The 17,633-nt window shown below is 39.9% G+C and overlaps 2 protein-coding genes across 2 annotated transcripts; both read right to left on the bottom strand.

Annotated features, from left to right (window-relative positions):
- Window positions 1-6,149: 6,149 nt before the first annotated feature.
- LOC137965393 (uncharacterized) lies at window positions 6,150-6,518 on the bottom strand. The gene has a single exon (XM_068811688.1). The coding sequence runs from the start codon at window positions 6,516-6,518 to the stop codon at window positions 6,150-6,152; it is 369 nt and encodes a 122-aa protein (XP_068667789.1).
- Window positions 6,519-14,913: 8,395 nt separating this feature from the next.
- LOC137965838 (ATP synthase gamma chain, chloroplastic) lies at window positions 14,914-16,571 on the bottom strand. The gene has a single exon (XM_068812202.1). It carries the CDS (start codon window positions 16,352-16,354, stop codon window positions 15,233-15,235), a length of 1,122 nt encoding a protein of 373 aa, XP_068668303.1. The 5' UTR covers window positions 16,355-16,571; the 3' UTR covers window positions 14,914-15,232.
- Between the last annotated feature and the right edge of the window lie 1,062 nt (window positions 16,572-17,633).

Genomic DNA, 17,633 nt, shown 5'->3' with positions numbered 1-17,633 from the left:
ACGGCGTAAGGGCACCTTTTGATTTCCTAACAAGGAGTGCCGAATTCAGCGAATAGTCTCTGTCGAGGAGAGTAAGTGGGCGCCCCCCTATATGTATGTGTCGCCTCTGAAGGGTCAGGGTCACGGGGTCAGGCTTCAGCAGGGACGGAGGGGAGGATACCTGAAACAGAGTGCTTGGGTCCCGCGCTTGTAACGGTTCCCCTCCCCCCCCCCCCCCCCCCCCCCCCGCCTTAAAGCTGTTGTGACTTGTTTACTTGGTTCGAGCCAAGAGTAGACAGGTACATGTCCTAGGCACAACTCAAGAACGGACTGAGATGTACGGGTCCGTGCATGCCCGCACCTCTCAGGGCCCATCCTTTCAATCCTTTTCAGTCTAAGCTCGTAAGGATGAGCGTACCATACAATCATCTAACGTAATAGAGTAGGTTTTTGATTTCTAAGATGCCACTCACTGTCACTTAAAATCATTGTTGAAACTCGTCAGATTCCATCAATTAAGAGGGTGCGCGAGAATACACCAAAACTGTGACAACGAAAATCCAATCAAGCAATTATTAAACGAGTCATGTATTACTGATGAGAGCGCTGGGCACATCTGCAAAAGATGAAGTGGTTGAGGTGAGAGAGGTAAGGAAGATGCATTGAAGAAAATAAAGTACAAAAAAGGACGAAGAACTACAGAAACTGAACAAAGTAGAACCCATTTGAGATTGTGCAAGATACATTGAACGGACCTAATTATGTGCACCAGGTTATAATGAGTCATGTCAATAGAGAATAAGGGAGGGCTCAAAAAATGGGGAAAGAAAAACATAATATAGAAGGAAAGTGCACAAAAAAGTTGAGAAGGCCAAGGGAATCTAATAGTCCCTTGATAAATCGGTCTATGCGATAAAGGGCAAGATGAAAATTAAAGGCCAAAAGAGAGCATGGGAAAGGGACCACCAGGCACCAACACACGACTGACCTTCCAAGGACAGTTAGTTGATCGAAGGAAATAACGAAAAGGGAGGGAGACATTGGGAGGACATAAGCCTTCGAAGTCTAACAAGTTTCTTCTCTTTGTTGGATTCAATCATCTCGTACAAAATTGGTCAAATCTGCGCACGGTGAAGAGAAGTTCCACCTTGGCCATCGATGAAAGTTGCGCCAACTGAATGTGATGCTAGTTGACGAAGAGAGCAACAACAAAGACACAATAGAGGAATGGGAGGGGCTAATCAAGGTCAGAGAAGACCAACCCGATCAACAACTCATCTTCGGTGCAGCATGACCACCAACAGCACATTGAAGCTGCACGAACTGATCAGTGATAGGGAAGTGGTGGTTCTGATCGATAGTGGCACCTACCACAACTTTGTCAGCATCATCTTGGTTCAAGAGTTGGGGTTGTCGGTGATCCAATGTCGCACCATGGCGGGGATAGTGGCGGACGGCTATAGTATCAACTGCAATGGCATTTGTCCCGAACATCCAAGGAGTGAGAATTAAACAACATTTCCACCTATTAGCTTTGGAAGGTACCGAAGTCGTCTTAAGTGTGGCCTAGCTCCAGCTGCGAGGAGATGTTTGTTTAAATTGGCAAAATCTCTCTATGAAATGTTAACAGCCACAGGATAAAATTCCAAAGGGAGCCATCCTTATCCACAGTCGAAGTCTCTCTAAAGGTGATGGCCAAAATCATAGCCCAAGGGCAAGGTTGTTTGCTGGAATACAACAACTCTCAGCTGGATGTGAGTCCAGCCTTGGACACTCCAACAGCACTATTAGACCTCCTCGCGAAAGTTTTCCCTAGTGTTCCGACCCCTCATGACGCTACCACCGGCTCGACTGTGTGACCAATCTATTAGTTTACAAGCAAATAGCCAACCCCCACGCAATCTGACTTTATAGGTATCCATTCTATTAAAAAAACAAAATAGAGCGGATTGTGAAAGAGATATTTGCAGCCAGTATCATACAACCAAGCACCAACCCCTTCAACCTAGTCTTAGTGGTTCAAAAAATAAAGACAAGGAATGGCGCTTGTGTTGACTAACAAGCTCTCGACAAAATCATTATTCCTGACAGGTTCCCCATTCCTACCATTGAAGAACTGTTAGATGAGATGGGAGAAGTTGAGATATTTATGAAAGTGGACCTGAAGTTAAGATACCATCAAATCAGGGTGCAAACAAAGGATATTCCCAAAATGACATTTCGAACACATGAAAGACATTATGAATTCCTAATGATGTCGTTCGAACTCAATGCTCCATGAATCGAATCTTCCAACCATATATCTATAAGGTCATCTTTGTCTTCTTCAATACGAATCCTATTGATGGTCCATCTAAGGAAGACTCTCCAAGTACTAGCAAACAATCACTAGGTACTCAACCACAAGAAGTGTTCCTTCAACAAGCCACAGCTAGATTTTTGGCAACAAAGTGTCAATTGACCCTTCCAAGGTGGAGGGGATGCTCCAATGGGAAGTACCTCAGATGTAAAGAGCTTGCAGAGATTCCTCAATCTCACATGGTATTAGCAAAGATTTATGAAGGACTACGAGGAAATTGCTGCACCCTTCACTCGCTTACTCAAGGACTCATGCTCATGGGATCAAGCAACACAAACTACCTTTAAACAATTAAAAACCGCAATGACCACAATGCAAGTGCTTTGCTATGCCAAGTTTCTCTAAGACATTTGTCTTCGAAACCGACACATCAAGGAAGGGAGTCGAGGTAATCCTCGTGTAAGAAGAGTGGTTCATCACCTACTTTAGCCAAGCCCTCTCAAAGACAGCACAATTGAAATCCATACATGAAAGAGAACTCATGGCCATAGTTTTGGCTGTCCAAAAGTGGCAGCCCTACCTCATGGGACAACATTTTATAATTCAAATTGATAAAAGCAACCTTCGTTTCGTACAAAGACAAGGTCTTCACCAGTCATTTCTAAAAGGAACTCTTTTCACTCTCCCATATGAAACTCTGTATGAGCTCTTCATACCACCCACAAACGGATGGACAAACCAAGGTGGTCAACTGATGCTTAGCAACGTACTTTCGATGCTTTGTGGGAGATCATCCGAAATCTTGGCCAAAATGGGTCCATGGGCAAAATTCTGGTATAACACCACATACCATCACCCTCTACAGGAGGGATCCCCCATGCTTTCTCAAACTCCCATCCACTTCCTCACCAATCCAAGAAGTCAACCAACAGTTGTATGAACGAGATGTCATCCTATGAGAACTTAAAGACAACTCACCAAGGCCTAAAACAACGTGAAATTTTATGCAGACCGCCACCACAAAGATATCCAATTTCAGGAAGGTGATTTCGTTTACTTGAAACTACAGTTATACTGCCTCAAATCCTTGGCAACTAAACCCAACAAGAAGCTCAATCCAAGTTACTATGGGATTTACCAAGTGCTGGAAAAGGTAGGTCTCGTCGCCTACAAATTAGACCTCCCTACCCACTCCAAAATCCATCCGGTCTTCCACATCAACTAACTCAAGAAATCCACCCCCACCCACATATAGCTCAACTATTACCCACTTACCTCCCTGATGATTTCACTTTTTCGGTCCACCCATCCAAGGTACTTGACACTCACCATCTTCTAGGGCAACCACCCAAGGTGCTAATCCTATGGCAAAACCTCCCTAACTTTGAAGCAACATGGGAACCATACGATGCCATTATCTCTCAATTTCCTTCCTTTCACCTTGAGGACAAAGTGGCTTTCAAAGGAGAGGAAGAAGGAGGGGGGGTATTTGACCCTTGACATCTCAGGTCTATGGGAGAAAGGGCAAGATGGGAAATAAAGGCCCAAAAGGGGGCATGGGAAAGGATTGGGTCTCACGGATGAGGGACCACCAAGCACCATTGTCCTTCCAAGGACAGTTAGTTGAACATCATATGAGCAACAAAGGGAATAAGGACGAGGAGGACAAAGGGAGAGGGAGACAGATTTCTGGCAGTGGGAGGACCTAGACCCTCAAAGTGTAGCAGGTATACTTCTCGCTCTGTTGGGTTCCATCAGAATCATGGCAAATGATTCTGCAATCTTAAGTACAAGAGCATGAGATACAAACCAAGCACATTTATCTCTTCTGAATTAATTTTTGGGGACATGAGGTCAGTCTTTGATTAAGTCTCTTTTTGACATATCCAGATAGATTACTTTAGTAAAAGCTGGAGATACTCCCATACCTTCTGAACATTTTGCGCATTCCTCCTATTGTTTGAAAGGAAATACATAAACTAAGTTGAGTCCTACTGGACAAGGCCACAAGATTGATGTAAAAGAAAAGCTGACGTAACAGCAAAAGTTTATATATTATTTCCTCAGATAACACACGAAATTTTGTTGCACATCATCATCAGAATTAAATTCCAATGGTATAAATTGGCACCATTTAAGAATTCCTAATCATGTCACACTATCTAAGTTAAACATGAAGAAAAAAAAGTAGCACTTACCATGAATAGACATGAATCCATTGCCAATCTGTGAGAGTGTATGCTTATACGGCTGCAGTTGTTTTTTGAAAAATTATACTGCTGCAGATTGAACGCAAAGCCTATGTCGTTTGCCAAGCCTACCCCCAACAGGTAACGCCTTGTTCTGTTTTCATTAAATTTCAACTCAGATCACATAAAAATTCATCATGCAAGTTAAGACAACTTAAGTCATGATCAGCTCGATGGCAATTCAACCAAGATAAACTATCATCCAATTCACTAACTGCAACATTTGCCATACTACAGTAGTATTCGTGGTTAAATTTAATAATCCAGAGAACATTTCTCTTTATGAGAGCATTGGGACAATTCATTCATTGCATGATGTCATGAACCCTCTGACAATCCGAGCAAGGTTCAAAGTTTCCTGAACCAAAGTTCCATTTTCATGGTTGATGAACAAAAGACTAAGTCAGAACAAAAGAAATTCAACTAGAAGAAAAGACTAAGTCAAACAAGTAATAGCTGCTAAACAACAAAGGCAACTACAAACATCAGTATGTTGGTGGAGCACACAAAGTTTTAAGATGAACAAAGCCAAGGTTTGAGGCTAGCAAATAAGGGAAGAGTAGCCCCAAAAAAACTAACAACGCAATGCACCAATAGCGACTCCAAAGGTAGCATTCCTCTTTCGAAAAATAATCAACAGCACACCTTTTAGTTAGATTCACCTCCATAAAATTTGCAGCACATGATAAGAGACCACATTCAACCAATAAAAAGGAACATATTATAGTCTGACAAGTGTCTAGAGCCAGGTAGAATCACTGCAGAGCATATGTTTCAAATAATAAACCTGACAATTAGATAACAATGTAATGTAAAAAAACTGACCTCTTTCATTCAAAGCAATAAATGTATAAAAGTCGAGGACTATTAGAGCAACTGGTCTTCTTATATCTCAGCTGTATGAAGATCCGATCTTCAGAAAAGTAACCTCTTGTAGCAATATTGATAGCTGCATTTTCTCCTTCCACAGCCCCACTAGATCTATGGATAGCATAAGAACATGATCAAACAGCTAAACCATTCTTAGATTGTCTTGACAGTATTATCAGCAGCGCATGATAAGAAAAGCAGATCAAAACCTAAAAGACTCAAAATATCATCTGGTAAGGGGTATTGATAGTGTCTTAATTCCACAGAAATGCTAAGAGATCATGTTTGTCAAATAAAGAACCAATTTATGTAGAACAGGAGACGCTCTTCACTAATAAAGAATGAAAATGGACAGAAATTAATTCTACCTTATATCTGTTGGTTAAACAAAAAGGCCTTAAAAGGATGAACAAAAACCATGCGGAATCTGTAGTTCGAACCCTTTACCATTAAAACACAGAACCAGAGAATTTACGGATCATTCCTGAAATGCTCCTCCTCACCAAAATGCAGAATGGCATACACCAAAATCCAAAAGAACAGTAGAACAAACCCAAAAGGATTCATAGTGTAATCGAACAAATTATTTACTGCGAAGAGAAGGGCAGTTCCTGTTTTTATTAATTTTAGATCTATCAATAAAATTGAGGTAAAAGAAAGTATCCTCACAATTGGATAATCTACATAAAAAAAAAAAAAGAACAACAAAAAAAGAAAAAGAAAATTCCATTAGAGGATTTCCACAAAGTCATTCAGTGGGCTACAAGAAGATCAGAGTTGAACATATCAATGATCGGATCCGGAACGACAGGGCTCGTGACAACAAACATCGACTTAGCGGCAACAAGTTTCTTTCTCTGAGGAAATCTCGGGCCATACATGGCGGCGGAGAAGCAAGGAAACCCATCGATCTGATGAATCTGAGCCGACGCGGGAGCAGAATCAGACGCCAAACTTTGAACAAAAGACACAGGTATCTGTAACCGCGGCTTCTGAAACCTGGCGCTCACTTTGGAGTCACGGAGCTGCGCAAGGGCTCCCGGTTTAAGATATCTATGAAGCCTGTCTTCTCTTTTGGTAGAGAATGTAGATCTGCAGGGGCTTCTTACTCTCCGATTCATGCTGGAGTGGACAGATGATAGAGAAGAAGAGTCTTGGGAAATTGAGGCTAGAGGGGCAGAGAGAGACAGAAGGAAGCGAGAAGGGGGCGATAAAAAACGAGAGGGAAAATGGGGAGTGCTGAAATGGAGGGAGAGACGGAGATTTTATTAGCAAGGATAGAGGCGGGAAAACGATGGCCTAAAAGGAGGGAAGGAGGTTTTGAATTGGGCCGCGGGAGCGGGCGGGGACCGTAAAAGCTCCAACTCGTCGGTCCGGGTTCACGTGAGTCGCAGCTGCGCTGCGCCCCTGTTTTCGATTGGCTTATGCAGCTCGTGGTGGCTGGACCGTTTGAATATTTGTGCGAGGGTGAGGTGTGTGGGTCCGCGGTGACGTGAATTACGGACCATGAAGACGTGACTACATCCATTGAGTGCTACACTTGACAACTGTCAAAAAATGTGGACTCTAAAGCTTCGTGGTAGGGTTTGTAATTTTTATTTTTGACGCAATTAAAATTTTAAAAATAGTATATTTTAAAGAAAATAAAAATTACATAAAAGGTGTTTAATGCCAATTTACATTTTTAATCATTTTTAGAAAATGTTATATTTTTCCAATTAAGGGAGATGGTAATTTTATCGATCTATCCCTTCTCCGATATCATATTTTCCATTTATTTACAAATAATTATGAAAAATAAATCCTTTTATATAAGGGGGGTTAGTCAACAAAGGAGAAATTTGATATTCATCTTCATTTCATGCATCTACATGATCTTTATCTTCGAAATGGGTATTAGTGTGGACAAGTTCATGTTCAAAATCTTCAAAATAGGGTGTTAGGGGGGGTTAGTGCACATGACTCAGGACATGATATTCAAGCGTATTACGCAGTTCATGTCCTGATGTCGTTAGGGGGCGCCAAAATTCATGTCATGTACATGAATATACATGAACCAAGAGTTCATGTGTAAAGAGTAACGGGCGGAAAGTACTTTCCACCCGATTTTGAGAATCATCCACTTGATTCTCTCGAGCGGGCTCTCTCTGGCTCGACCGTCTCTGTTTTTTTTTTCATTTCGATCGTTTCATTCCCGCACACAGCGACTCTCGTTCCCGCAGCCCTTTGTCGTCTCTGTGAAGCCCAAGCTCTCTGCTCGTTCTCTCGTCTCCGCCGTCTCTCTCCGGTCTCCCTCTCTACTACCTCCGTCTCTCGCTGTGAACGTCCTTCCAGCATCCCTCTCCCTCTCGAACTCGTTCTCCCTCTAAACCTCTCGCTCGTTTCTCCCTCTCTCTTATCCCTCTCAGCCTCCCTCTCTTCTCTCTGTCTCTTCTCCCTCTTTTCCCCCTTGCGGCATCTCACTCCCTTCTCCCTCTCGCTCATATCTTTTCCCCCAAAATTCCCTCCGATTTCCTGCGATTTCCCCTAATTCAGTTTTGGTTTTCTTCGATTTTGACATTGGGCTTCGATTTCTAAATTTCCACTTCGAGTCAACATCGATTTTCCCGGTTCGGCTTTGATTTCAGTCGTCGGCTTCGATTTTCCCCAAATTTCAGAAGGTATGACTACACCCTAATTTTTTTTCTGATTAAATGAGTGTTGTATTTGATTTAATTTTAGTTCCAGTGTCTAATTTGGGGTTATTTGTGCATAATTGTGGGATTTAGTGTTACGGATTAGGGTCTAAAATTTTTATTAGGGTTAGGATTTAGTGTTTTTAGGGTTTGGTGCTTTGTATTTAGGGGTTAAGTTTTTAGGGTTAAGGATTTATGGTATTGTTAGGGTTTAGGTTCTGGAATTAGGGTTTAGGTTTTTTTTTTCAATTTTTTTCAGCTAAGGTTTAATGGGTGATAGGGTTTAGGGTTTGGGGCTTTTAGGGTTGTTAAGATCTAGGGTTTTTTGTTTAACTTCTGGAATTAGGGTTTGGGGTATAGGGTTTAGGAGGTTTTGAAGTTATGGGGTCTAGGGTTAGGCTTTAGGAGGTTTGGGAGGTATGGGGTCTAGGGTTAGGGTTTAGGAGGTTTTGGAGCTATGGGGTTAGGGTTTTGGAGGTTTTGGAGCTATGGGGTTAGGGTTTAGGAGGTTTTGGAGCTATGGGTCTAGGGTTAGGGTTTAGGAGGTTTTGGAGCTATGGGGTTTAGGGTTAGGGTTTAGGGTCTAGGGTTTTTAAAGTTCTCAATTTTGGTTTACGGTGTTTAGTCCAATTCAAACAAGGTTGAGTCGCCTACACGGGCGTCCATTAGCCAACGAAACCCGACCCCCATCACTGACGAGGTACAGTTCGTAGTGACTGTGAAGTCATATGGGGCTCTACCAGGGGTGTTCGGTGAATTTGGATTTGATGTGTGTGTGTGTGTGTGTGTGTGTGTGTGTGTTTGCATTGTTTTGCATCTCAAATGGAAATAGTTGATTAGTTTTGGAATGTTTTAGAATGTTGTTTACAAATTTTGAAGTGTTATGGAATGTTTTTGCCATGTGGTGAGGAGATTCAGGTGTTATAAATATCCACCACATGGTATTTTCTTATTTGTGGTTTTTGTTTCGTGACGAGTAATGGTAGTCTGATAAAGTTTTTTCCATGAGGACAATCTCGGATTTAGATTGAAAATGGCTGCAAGAAAACAACCAAGTGGTCGACCATATGACTTTTGGAGCTTTGAAGAAGACAACAAAATGCTCGATCTTTTAGTCGAGCAGGTATATATGGGGAACAAGTTGCCCAATGGTGTTTGGAAGCACGAGGTATATACGGAATGTGTCAGTAAGTTCAATGAAGACGTTGTCAATAAAAAAACCATTGAGCAGCTTAATAATCGAACAAGATCATGGAAGAAAACATACCAAACGGTAACGAGCTGTCTCAACACTAGTGGGTTCGGTTGGGATGCAACCACACAACGAGTTACTGCATGTCATTCTGTATGGCAAGACTATATTAAGGTCAGTAAATCATGATATATTGTAAAACAGTTTGTATTGTTTCGCATTACTAAGAATGATGTTTTATTCTTGTAGGAGCATAAAGAGGCTGAGAAGTATAGACAACAAGGTTGCCCCCTTTACGACAAATTGGCTATTGTAGTCGGAAACACAATAGCCGTAGGGAATGGTAGTACAACTCCTATAGATCTGTGTGATGAAATTATCCATGATGAGTCGGCTCCTATCCCGATGGATGAGCTCGACAATGTTGACATAGTTATGGGAACTCCACCGCAATTCAATAGTGGAAATGATTCGACAGCGGATCAATCTTGTGGAACTAAAGGGTCATCTTCACGTCGTCGTAGAAAGAGAAGCGAATTGCCCACTGAAGACAATAGACAATTAATTGATGTAGTTGGCCAGATCGCTGATGCTATGAAATGTGTTATGGAGAATAAAGAACGCGATGTCGAAGAACCTTGGGTAAATGCCCTCATGGAAATTCCGGACCTGTCAGAGGCACTGAAGTATGGCGCTCCTGAATGGATAAATACGCCAGGTAAGAAGACCCTGTTTTTAAAAATGACAGTGGCGGAGCGGGTTAAGTGGCTTAATTATTGTGCAAACAAGTAATTGTAATGCGTTTTAAGTACAATATCTTTTTTGAGAAGATTGTTATGTATTAAAGACGATATTTGAATTATAACGTTGCTAGACTTATCAGTACGGTTAAAGTTTCTATTTTATATGTTTGTTGTCTTAATATATTATGTGGATAATATGGTGGATGAGTATTGATGTGAATATGATTATTGAGTTTGGATGAATAGGTTATGATTAAAGATTAGCTATTATTTTTGTTTATGACTATTTAGAAGTTTAAATTTGCAGATTCTCATGGATATTATGACAGAAGAAGATATGGATGTAATTATGATTGGATTGGCATGTATGATTGTCGTCATAGTAAAATACTATCTATGCCTTAGCAACAGAGGTGTACCACGTTCTTATGGGATGAATGGTCCGTTGTATTTGCAAAAGGCCTTAGACAAATCTCCTGTTAAATTTCGAAAAGTTTACAGGATGAATCAAATTGTATTTCACAAATTGGCAACAATACTTAATACCAGAGGGTTTTTATTAGCGACAAAGACCATCTCAGTGGAAGAACAACTTGCCTATTTCCTCTTAACTGTTAGTCAACAACAAGCCTATAGTGTCACAGCAGAGATGTTTGATAGATCGAATTGGTCCATAAGTAAATATTTCAACAAGGTGTTGGATGCTATCCTCAAACTTCACTCCAATTATATCAAACAGCCTTCAGAACGCACACACTCGAGGATTTTAAACAATTCAATGTTTTATCCATACTTCAAGGTAACATCACTTGCCCTCTATTTAGATTACTATACAAATTTAGTCAATACTAATGGCCCCACTTATATAATTAGGATTGTATTGGGGCTATTGATAGAACGCATATCAAAGCAAACATCCCGCTTGAAGAACAACCAAGGTTCTGGAACAGAAAGGGTTATCTCTCACAAAATGTGATGGCAGCATGTACAATCGACATGCAATTCACTTATGTACTAGCTGGATGGGAGGGATCAGCAGCTGATTCTCGTGTACTGAAGGACGCATTGACTCGCCGAAATAGACTATTTGTACCTGAAGGTAAATAATATATTTTATGCAGTAATATTTTATCTATTTTATCTTTAATTATTTAATGTAGAAAATATTTGGTATTATAAGTAAATATTATCTAGTCGATGCTGGTTATGCAAATGTACGAGGATTTTTGGCTCCATATCGAGGAACTCGATATCATTTGCAAGAATTTGGAGATAATATTCCTAAGAACGAAAAAGAATTATTCAATCGAAGACACTCGTCTTTGCGGAATACTATTGAGAGAACTTTTGGTGCTTTAAAAGCTCGATTTCAAATATTGAAAGGCATTCCTCCATTTTCTTTTAAGGTGCAGACAAAAATTGTCATTGCTTGTTGCATATTGCACAATTATATACGTACAGAAGATTACAATGATATATTTAATTTGGAAGATGATGATTCGGATGATGAGTTTGGTGGAGGAGGTGATGGGGTTCAATTACATGCAACGGACGATACAGACAGCGATGATAGCGATGGTCTTGTGGAAGAGGATACCCAAGTAACAAGCTTTCGGAGGCAGCGTGCATTAGAATCCACAAGAGCCGCACAATTTCGAGATGACATAGCGACTTGTATGTGGAATGATAACTGATGAGTGTATCTTTTATTGTATTTGAACATGTGTTGTTCTTATGTACTAAACTTGTAATTTGATGATTTTAATGCTAATCACGAACTGCTTATTACAATAAAACTCTATTACATTAGTAATAAAGTTGTATATTTATTTATGTATTATATTTATTAAATTTTATTACTATATTAAACTAGATATTTAAATCTGATAAATAAAATATAATTACAATATGTATTTGATCAATTGATTAATTTTAATTTTTTGGAAATGTATTATCAATTAATACTACGCATATTTCGTTTTTAATAAAATAATTCTTTATTTACTCATTATATTTATTTTTTATTTATTGTATTATATTAGTGATTTAATAGTGGTAATATTACGTACAAATATATAGTGTATTAAAGTTATGATTAAATCAATTTTTCCTCCTAAAACATTCATTTTTAGGCTATATTATAATTAATCATGTGCGTATTTCATTGCTTCACGTAATTACTGTATTAATGCATAATAACATATCTAATTCAATTAATAAATATATTAATATATTTTAATTATACATTAAATAAGTTACTCGTGTAGTAATAATGATGGTTTTACCCAATTTGGGGTTCGAGGATTATGTTGTAATTATAAGTGTACTGTACAGGTTTAGGGATTCTCTTGTTTTTTATGTTTTTCTAATTAGTGGGCACTATTCACTGAAAACTGTTTTCCTATACATGAAGGCGTCAACACTAACACAAATTCTTACCTGATCTTCATGTACATGACATGACATGATCTTCATGTTGGACATGACTTGATCTTCAAGAATCCACTTTGGGGCACTAACCCCCCCTTACTGTAGACAAGTTCATCTTCATTTTTATTTTCGAAATCGAAATGGGGAAATTGAACGAAATCGGAAGGTATTTTGGGGGAAAGGAGAATAGCCAGAGAGAGAAGAAAGAGAAGAAAGGGAGGTCGAAAGGGATAAGAGAGAGAGAGAAGCGAGAGACAAAAACGGAGAGCGAGTCCGAGAGAAGAGAGAGAGGCACGGAGAAAAGAGAGGGGGTGCGAGAGAGATAACAAGTTCGAGAGAAGACCGAGAGACGGAGGCCGGAGACGAGAGGGAGCAGCGACGTCGGGGGCACATGGAGACGAGAGAGGGGGTGCGGGAGAGAGAAAAAAAAGGAAACGAGGACACGCGAGAGAGGGGGGTTGCGAGGAGAAGGGGGAAAAAAAAAACCAAGCCGCGCGCGTCTTTCATCTCGAAGAAGATTAAAAATGGTCTTCAACTAGATGAATGATTTAAAAATGTGGAGATGAAGGACAACTTCATCTCTAGCATCCAGATAAAATATCATTTGCGCTCCACTAATGACTTCAACTGATGAAGGGCGTCATACAGTTGATCTTCATCTCGGACTTCAAGTTGACTAACCCCCTAAGGGGGGGTTAGTCCACAATGAAGTGGGAATGAAGTGAAAAATTGAATTGAAGTGAGATGAATTGCTTCCACTTCAATTCATGTTTGGGTGTTAGTATAGACGAGTTCAAGTGGCTGGAAAACAGATTCCAGTGTTAGTGCCCCTAAATGAAAAATATGATATAAAAAAGAGAATAAGTAACATTTTATAATATACTTAAATAGAACATATACCTAAACATATAATTAACAAAAATAAACGTGGTTACTACACTTATAAGTGATTTAACGTGTAGTATTAGAATATATTAATATCCTAATTAATAAAAAAATATATTATATTACTTAATGATTATAATTTATTATAAATTAAAAAATAATTATGGTTTAATTAATTATAACAATTGGATAATTAAACCAATTAATGATTACAGTTTATTATAAATTAATATACTAATTACGTGTGACTAGAATAAATTATTTAAAATAAATAAAAAAATTAAAAATAACATAATTGAATATAATAAATAAATAAATTATTCTGTAATAACATAAGATATAGTTTAACATTAAAACTCATTATTTTAATAAAAATAAATAAATACATAATAAATAAATAAATATATTAATTTATCAATAACATAATATACATTTTAAATATTATTATTTAATAATATATTAACAAAAAATAAAAACTAATGGTTTAATTAATTGGATAATTAAACCGACGATGTTTAATTTTTCCTAACTTAGGAAAAATTAAATATCGTCTTCGTCTTCCTCTGCGGCGATCTTGGCAACGGCGACGGAGGCGACGCTCCGACGGTGGGCCAAGAGGGAGAAAATAGGGAGGCCGAGAGAGAAGAGAAGCCAGGAGGCCGAGGGGCTCTGGCCTCCCGTGCTCTGCGACGGAGGTCGAGAGAGGGAGGAAGGAAGGCCGACGGAGGCGGGGTCGGAAATAGAGGGAGGCCGAGGGGCTCTGCGACGGAGGTGGGGGCAGAGGGAGGACGGCCGACGGGGGTGGGGGCAGAGGGAAGAAAAAAAATCGCGGAGTAGGGGGGGGGGGGGGGGGGGGGGGGGGGTGGGGGGGAAGAGAGGGAGGCCGAGGGGGCTCTGCGTCTGGAGAGGCTGACGAGAAGGGGGAGGGGAAGAAGCAACGCGCGTCGCGCGTGGAAAGTAGATGATTTGCAAAATAGGTAGGAAACAACTTTCCCCTGTTTTTGCCTGAGCGAATGAAACGATGTTATCTCACTTCAATTCAAGTCATTCTAGACTAATGCCATAAATGGGATGAACTAAGTAATGCGGGGGTAATTCATTCCACTTCATTATGGACTAACCCCCCTAAAGGAGATTACAAATGACTTGATTTTTTACTATTTTAGAGATATTTAATTATGGTTTAATTATATATTATACTTGTAATTTATTAATCGTGTATTTACCCATTAAATACACAGGTCCCTTCACCTCCGCCTTCTGCTTCACAGACACACCAGTTTTAACTCATTACAGAAATGAGGAAGACAGAATCTCAAACTTTACACTGGGATGGCAAGAAATTCAACTGAAGAGGCTATCGTTGTGTTACAGCAATTAGCTGCATCAGTTCCTAGAGGAGCATGTCACCCTTCAAATTGTCTAAGATTTTAAAGATTTCCTCATCTTGCCTATAGACAGTCCCTAAACCCAGGACTTTTTAAAGATCACAGATGGATTTTAAGTTTCAGGGTTCCAGGAAGATTAGTTCGAGCTACATAAAAGATAAAACAGTTAAAACCATTCAAATTCCGATACAGAAGAGATTGCAGAATGGCCACAAGAAAGATCACATATGCTCAGTTAATAAACAGATGAATTTAGGAATGAACTGCAAGAACTTTCTGCTATTTTTATTTGCAGCAGCCAAGAGCAAATTGCTTAGATGATTATCGACTTCCTGGAAGAGTTCGACAGAGGGCATAGAGAGAATTCACGTAGGACTGCAGCAGCCTTGAATTATAGTTATTAATTTGCCTATTATAACACAAAAAAAAAGATACTTGGAGGTTTCATATTTGAATGAAATAGACACAAAAATAGAATGTAAAGAGACGGAGAAGAACCGAATGGAACCAGACGAACCCCAATTAAATGAGAGCCTCGGCACCAGCGACGATCTCTAAGATCTCCCCGGTGATCTTTGCCTGCCGCTGCCTATTGTAAACCATCGAGAGACTCTTCTTCAACTCACTGGCATTATCTGAAGCATTACTCATCGCACTCATCCGTGCTGCGAGCTCACTAGCCAGAGATTCCTGTAAAGCCCTCAAAAGCTGACTGTTCAAATAAAGTGGTAAAAGGGCATCGAGAATCTGAACTGGGTCTTGCTCGAATTGCAGGATCGAAGAGAATTGAGGCGTCGGTGTCCTCACAGTATCCCTCTCAACAGTCAATTTCCCTTCCTTAGTGGTCAGTCTAAACAGCTCATCCTCTGCCGCGTCAACACAGATACCATTTATATCGCAAACCTCTCCTTTCGGAGACAAAGGCAGCAAGGTGTGAATCACGGGATCGGACTTCACCAAGGACACAAACTTGGTATACAGAAGCTCCACCTTATCAACATCCTCGCTCACAAACAGTGAAAAGACATCATCAGCTATGGCCTGAGCTTCCTTCGTGGTGGGCAAAGTCCCACCTTCCAAGAACCTATCAACTGGAATATAAGGTCGACGTAGGAAATAACTATTACCCTTTTTGCCGACGCTGATAACCGTGTATTCCAGCCCAAGTACTTTGAGTTCCGCTATCCGCGATTCAGCCTTTTTCAAAATAGCGTTGTTGAATGGACCACAGAGACCACGGTCCCCGGTGATGACGACGAGGGCGACCTTCTTAACCGGACGCACCTTGGTGAGAGGAACATCGATATCATCCGTCATAAGCTGTTCGTTGATGTTGTAAAGGACTTCGACGAGGGTTTCAGAGAAAGGTCGGGCGTTAACCACAGCCTCCTGGGCACGGCGGACTTTAGCTGCAGCCACAAGTTTCATAGCCTCCGTAATCTTCTGAGTGTTCTTGACAGACTCGATACGATCCCGGAGATCTCGAAGACCGCACTGAATTTGGGACGGAGACGCACGGTTCGGAAGGGAAGAAGGGGAAGAAGGGAGACGGAAGGGGATGATTACAGATCGGGAAGAAAGGGGATTTGGGTCGGAGAGTGATGGTTTGGAGGAAACCCACATTGTGAGATTGGAGCAGGACATTCTGAACAGGATTTGATCAGAACAAACTATAAAAAAAAAATTATCAGTCTCACTCGATCCTTCAGCTGCAAGGAGAGGGAGAGGGAGAGGGAGAGAGAGAGAGAAGAGCGGAGGGAAGGGCAGGACTAAGGAGGGTGAGGGGAGGTAGAGAAGAGAGTAATCGGTATTGGGCAAATTTTTGTGTGGGCGAGTGATTCGGAGGAAAGGAGTGGAGGGAAATGAGAGACTCATTGGGTGAATGGATTGGGTTTGCGATAAGGGATTTTGACCGTCAAAGCGAGAGTAAGAGATTTTATGATGCTCATATTTCATCCATGAGACTTTGTGGGGTGAGATGAAATCTGGTCCCTTCCTTCCTATAAATGGACAGATCTGATTCGATCTCACACTGACACGCAGCTTAAACAAGTCCCTGACTCACACATTATGTACCTAGTATGGCCCTCGGATATTCTGTACAATATGCTTTGAAAAATCAGATAATACTGAAAATGTAAATTACTATGATTTTGACACATACGATAAAAAATATTTTTAATAATTATAAATATATTATCGGATAATTTAATATATGAGATTTTATATAAATGTGTGAAATTTTATATTATATTAGAATTTCCTTGACATAGCTTCATGACTATGATATGGACAATTTACTAATCACATGCTTTGTATTTTTATAATTTTTTTAATAAAATGGGTGTTCTAAGTGTTACATAAAACATGGAGATTCCATAACACCATTTATTTTAACATAGTGTTTTTTTATTAAGACTCTGGACTTGGGTTGAACAGATAAAAATTTGGGTCTGATCGGTTGAATTAGGTCAAGACTCAATGATTCTATGATGAAACTTGAAACAAGTTGAAGGAGTCGATTCTTTCTTATGACTCAACTCGCCCAATTCAAAATCTGATCCAACTCACCCCAATTGCTAGTCAACTTGACAAAAATCATGGTTTTGTCATAGTGGTTTCATCCACTCTTGTAGGCAGTAACTTTTTCGCACCTAACAAATCGGTCTTTTGGGTGTATTGGCTAGCCGTTGTCATAATATCAGAGCTGGGTATGCCACATCCCACAGATCGATTTTTTGGGTGTATTGGCTAACTCATATATTGAGGTCGAATTGTATTTCTAAAAGCAGCTATGGAAAAGAAAAGAATTTTTTTAACTATTATTATTCCAAAAATTAATAATTTAATTATTATTTATTTTTTAAATATTTTTGGAATAATAATAATCAAAATTCTTATTTTTCTTCTTTTCTATCAGACA

This window comes from Aristolochia californica, unplaced genomic scaffold (genome assembly GCF_029961685.1).
Source record: "Aristolochia californica isolate CCGP_79_NKW_82.1479 unplaced genomic scaffold, dmAriCali1.0.hap1 SCAF_5, whole genome shotgun sequence".
Classification (NCBI taxonomy): Eukaryota; Viridiplantae; Streptophyta; class Magnoliopsida; order Piperales; family Aristolochiaceae; genus Aristolochia; species Aristolochia californica.
Note: the sequence above shows the minus strand (reverse complement) of the source record. Positions and strands in the feature narration are given on the sequence as shown.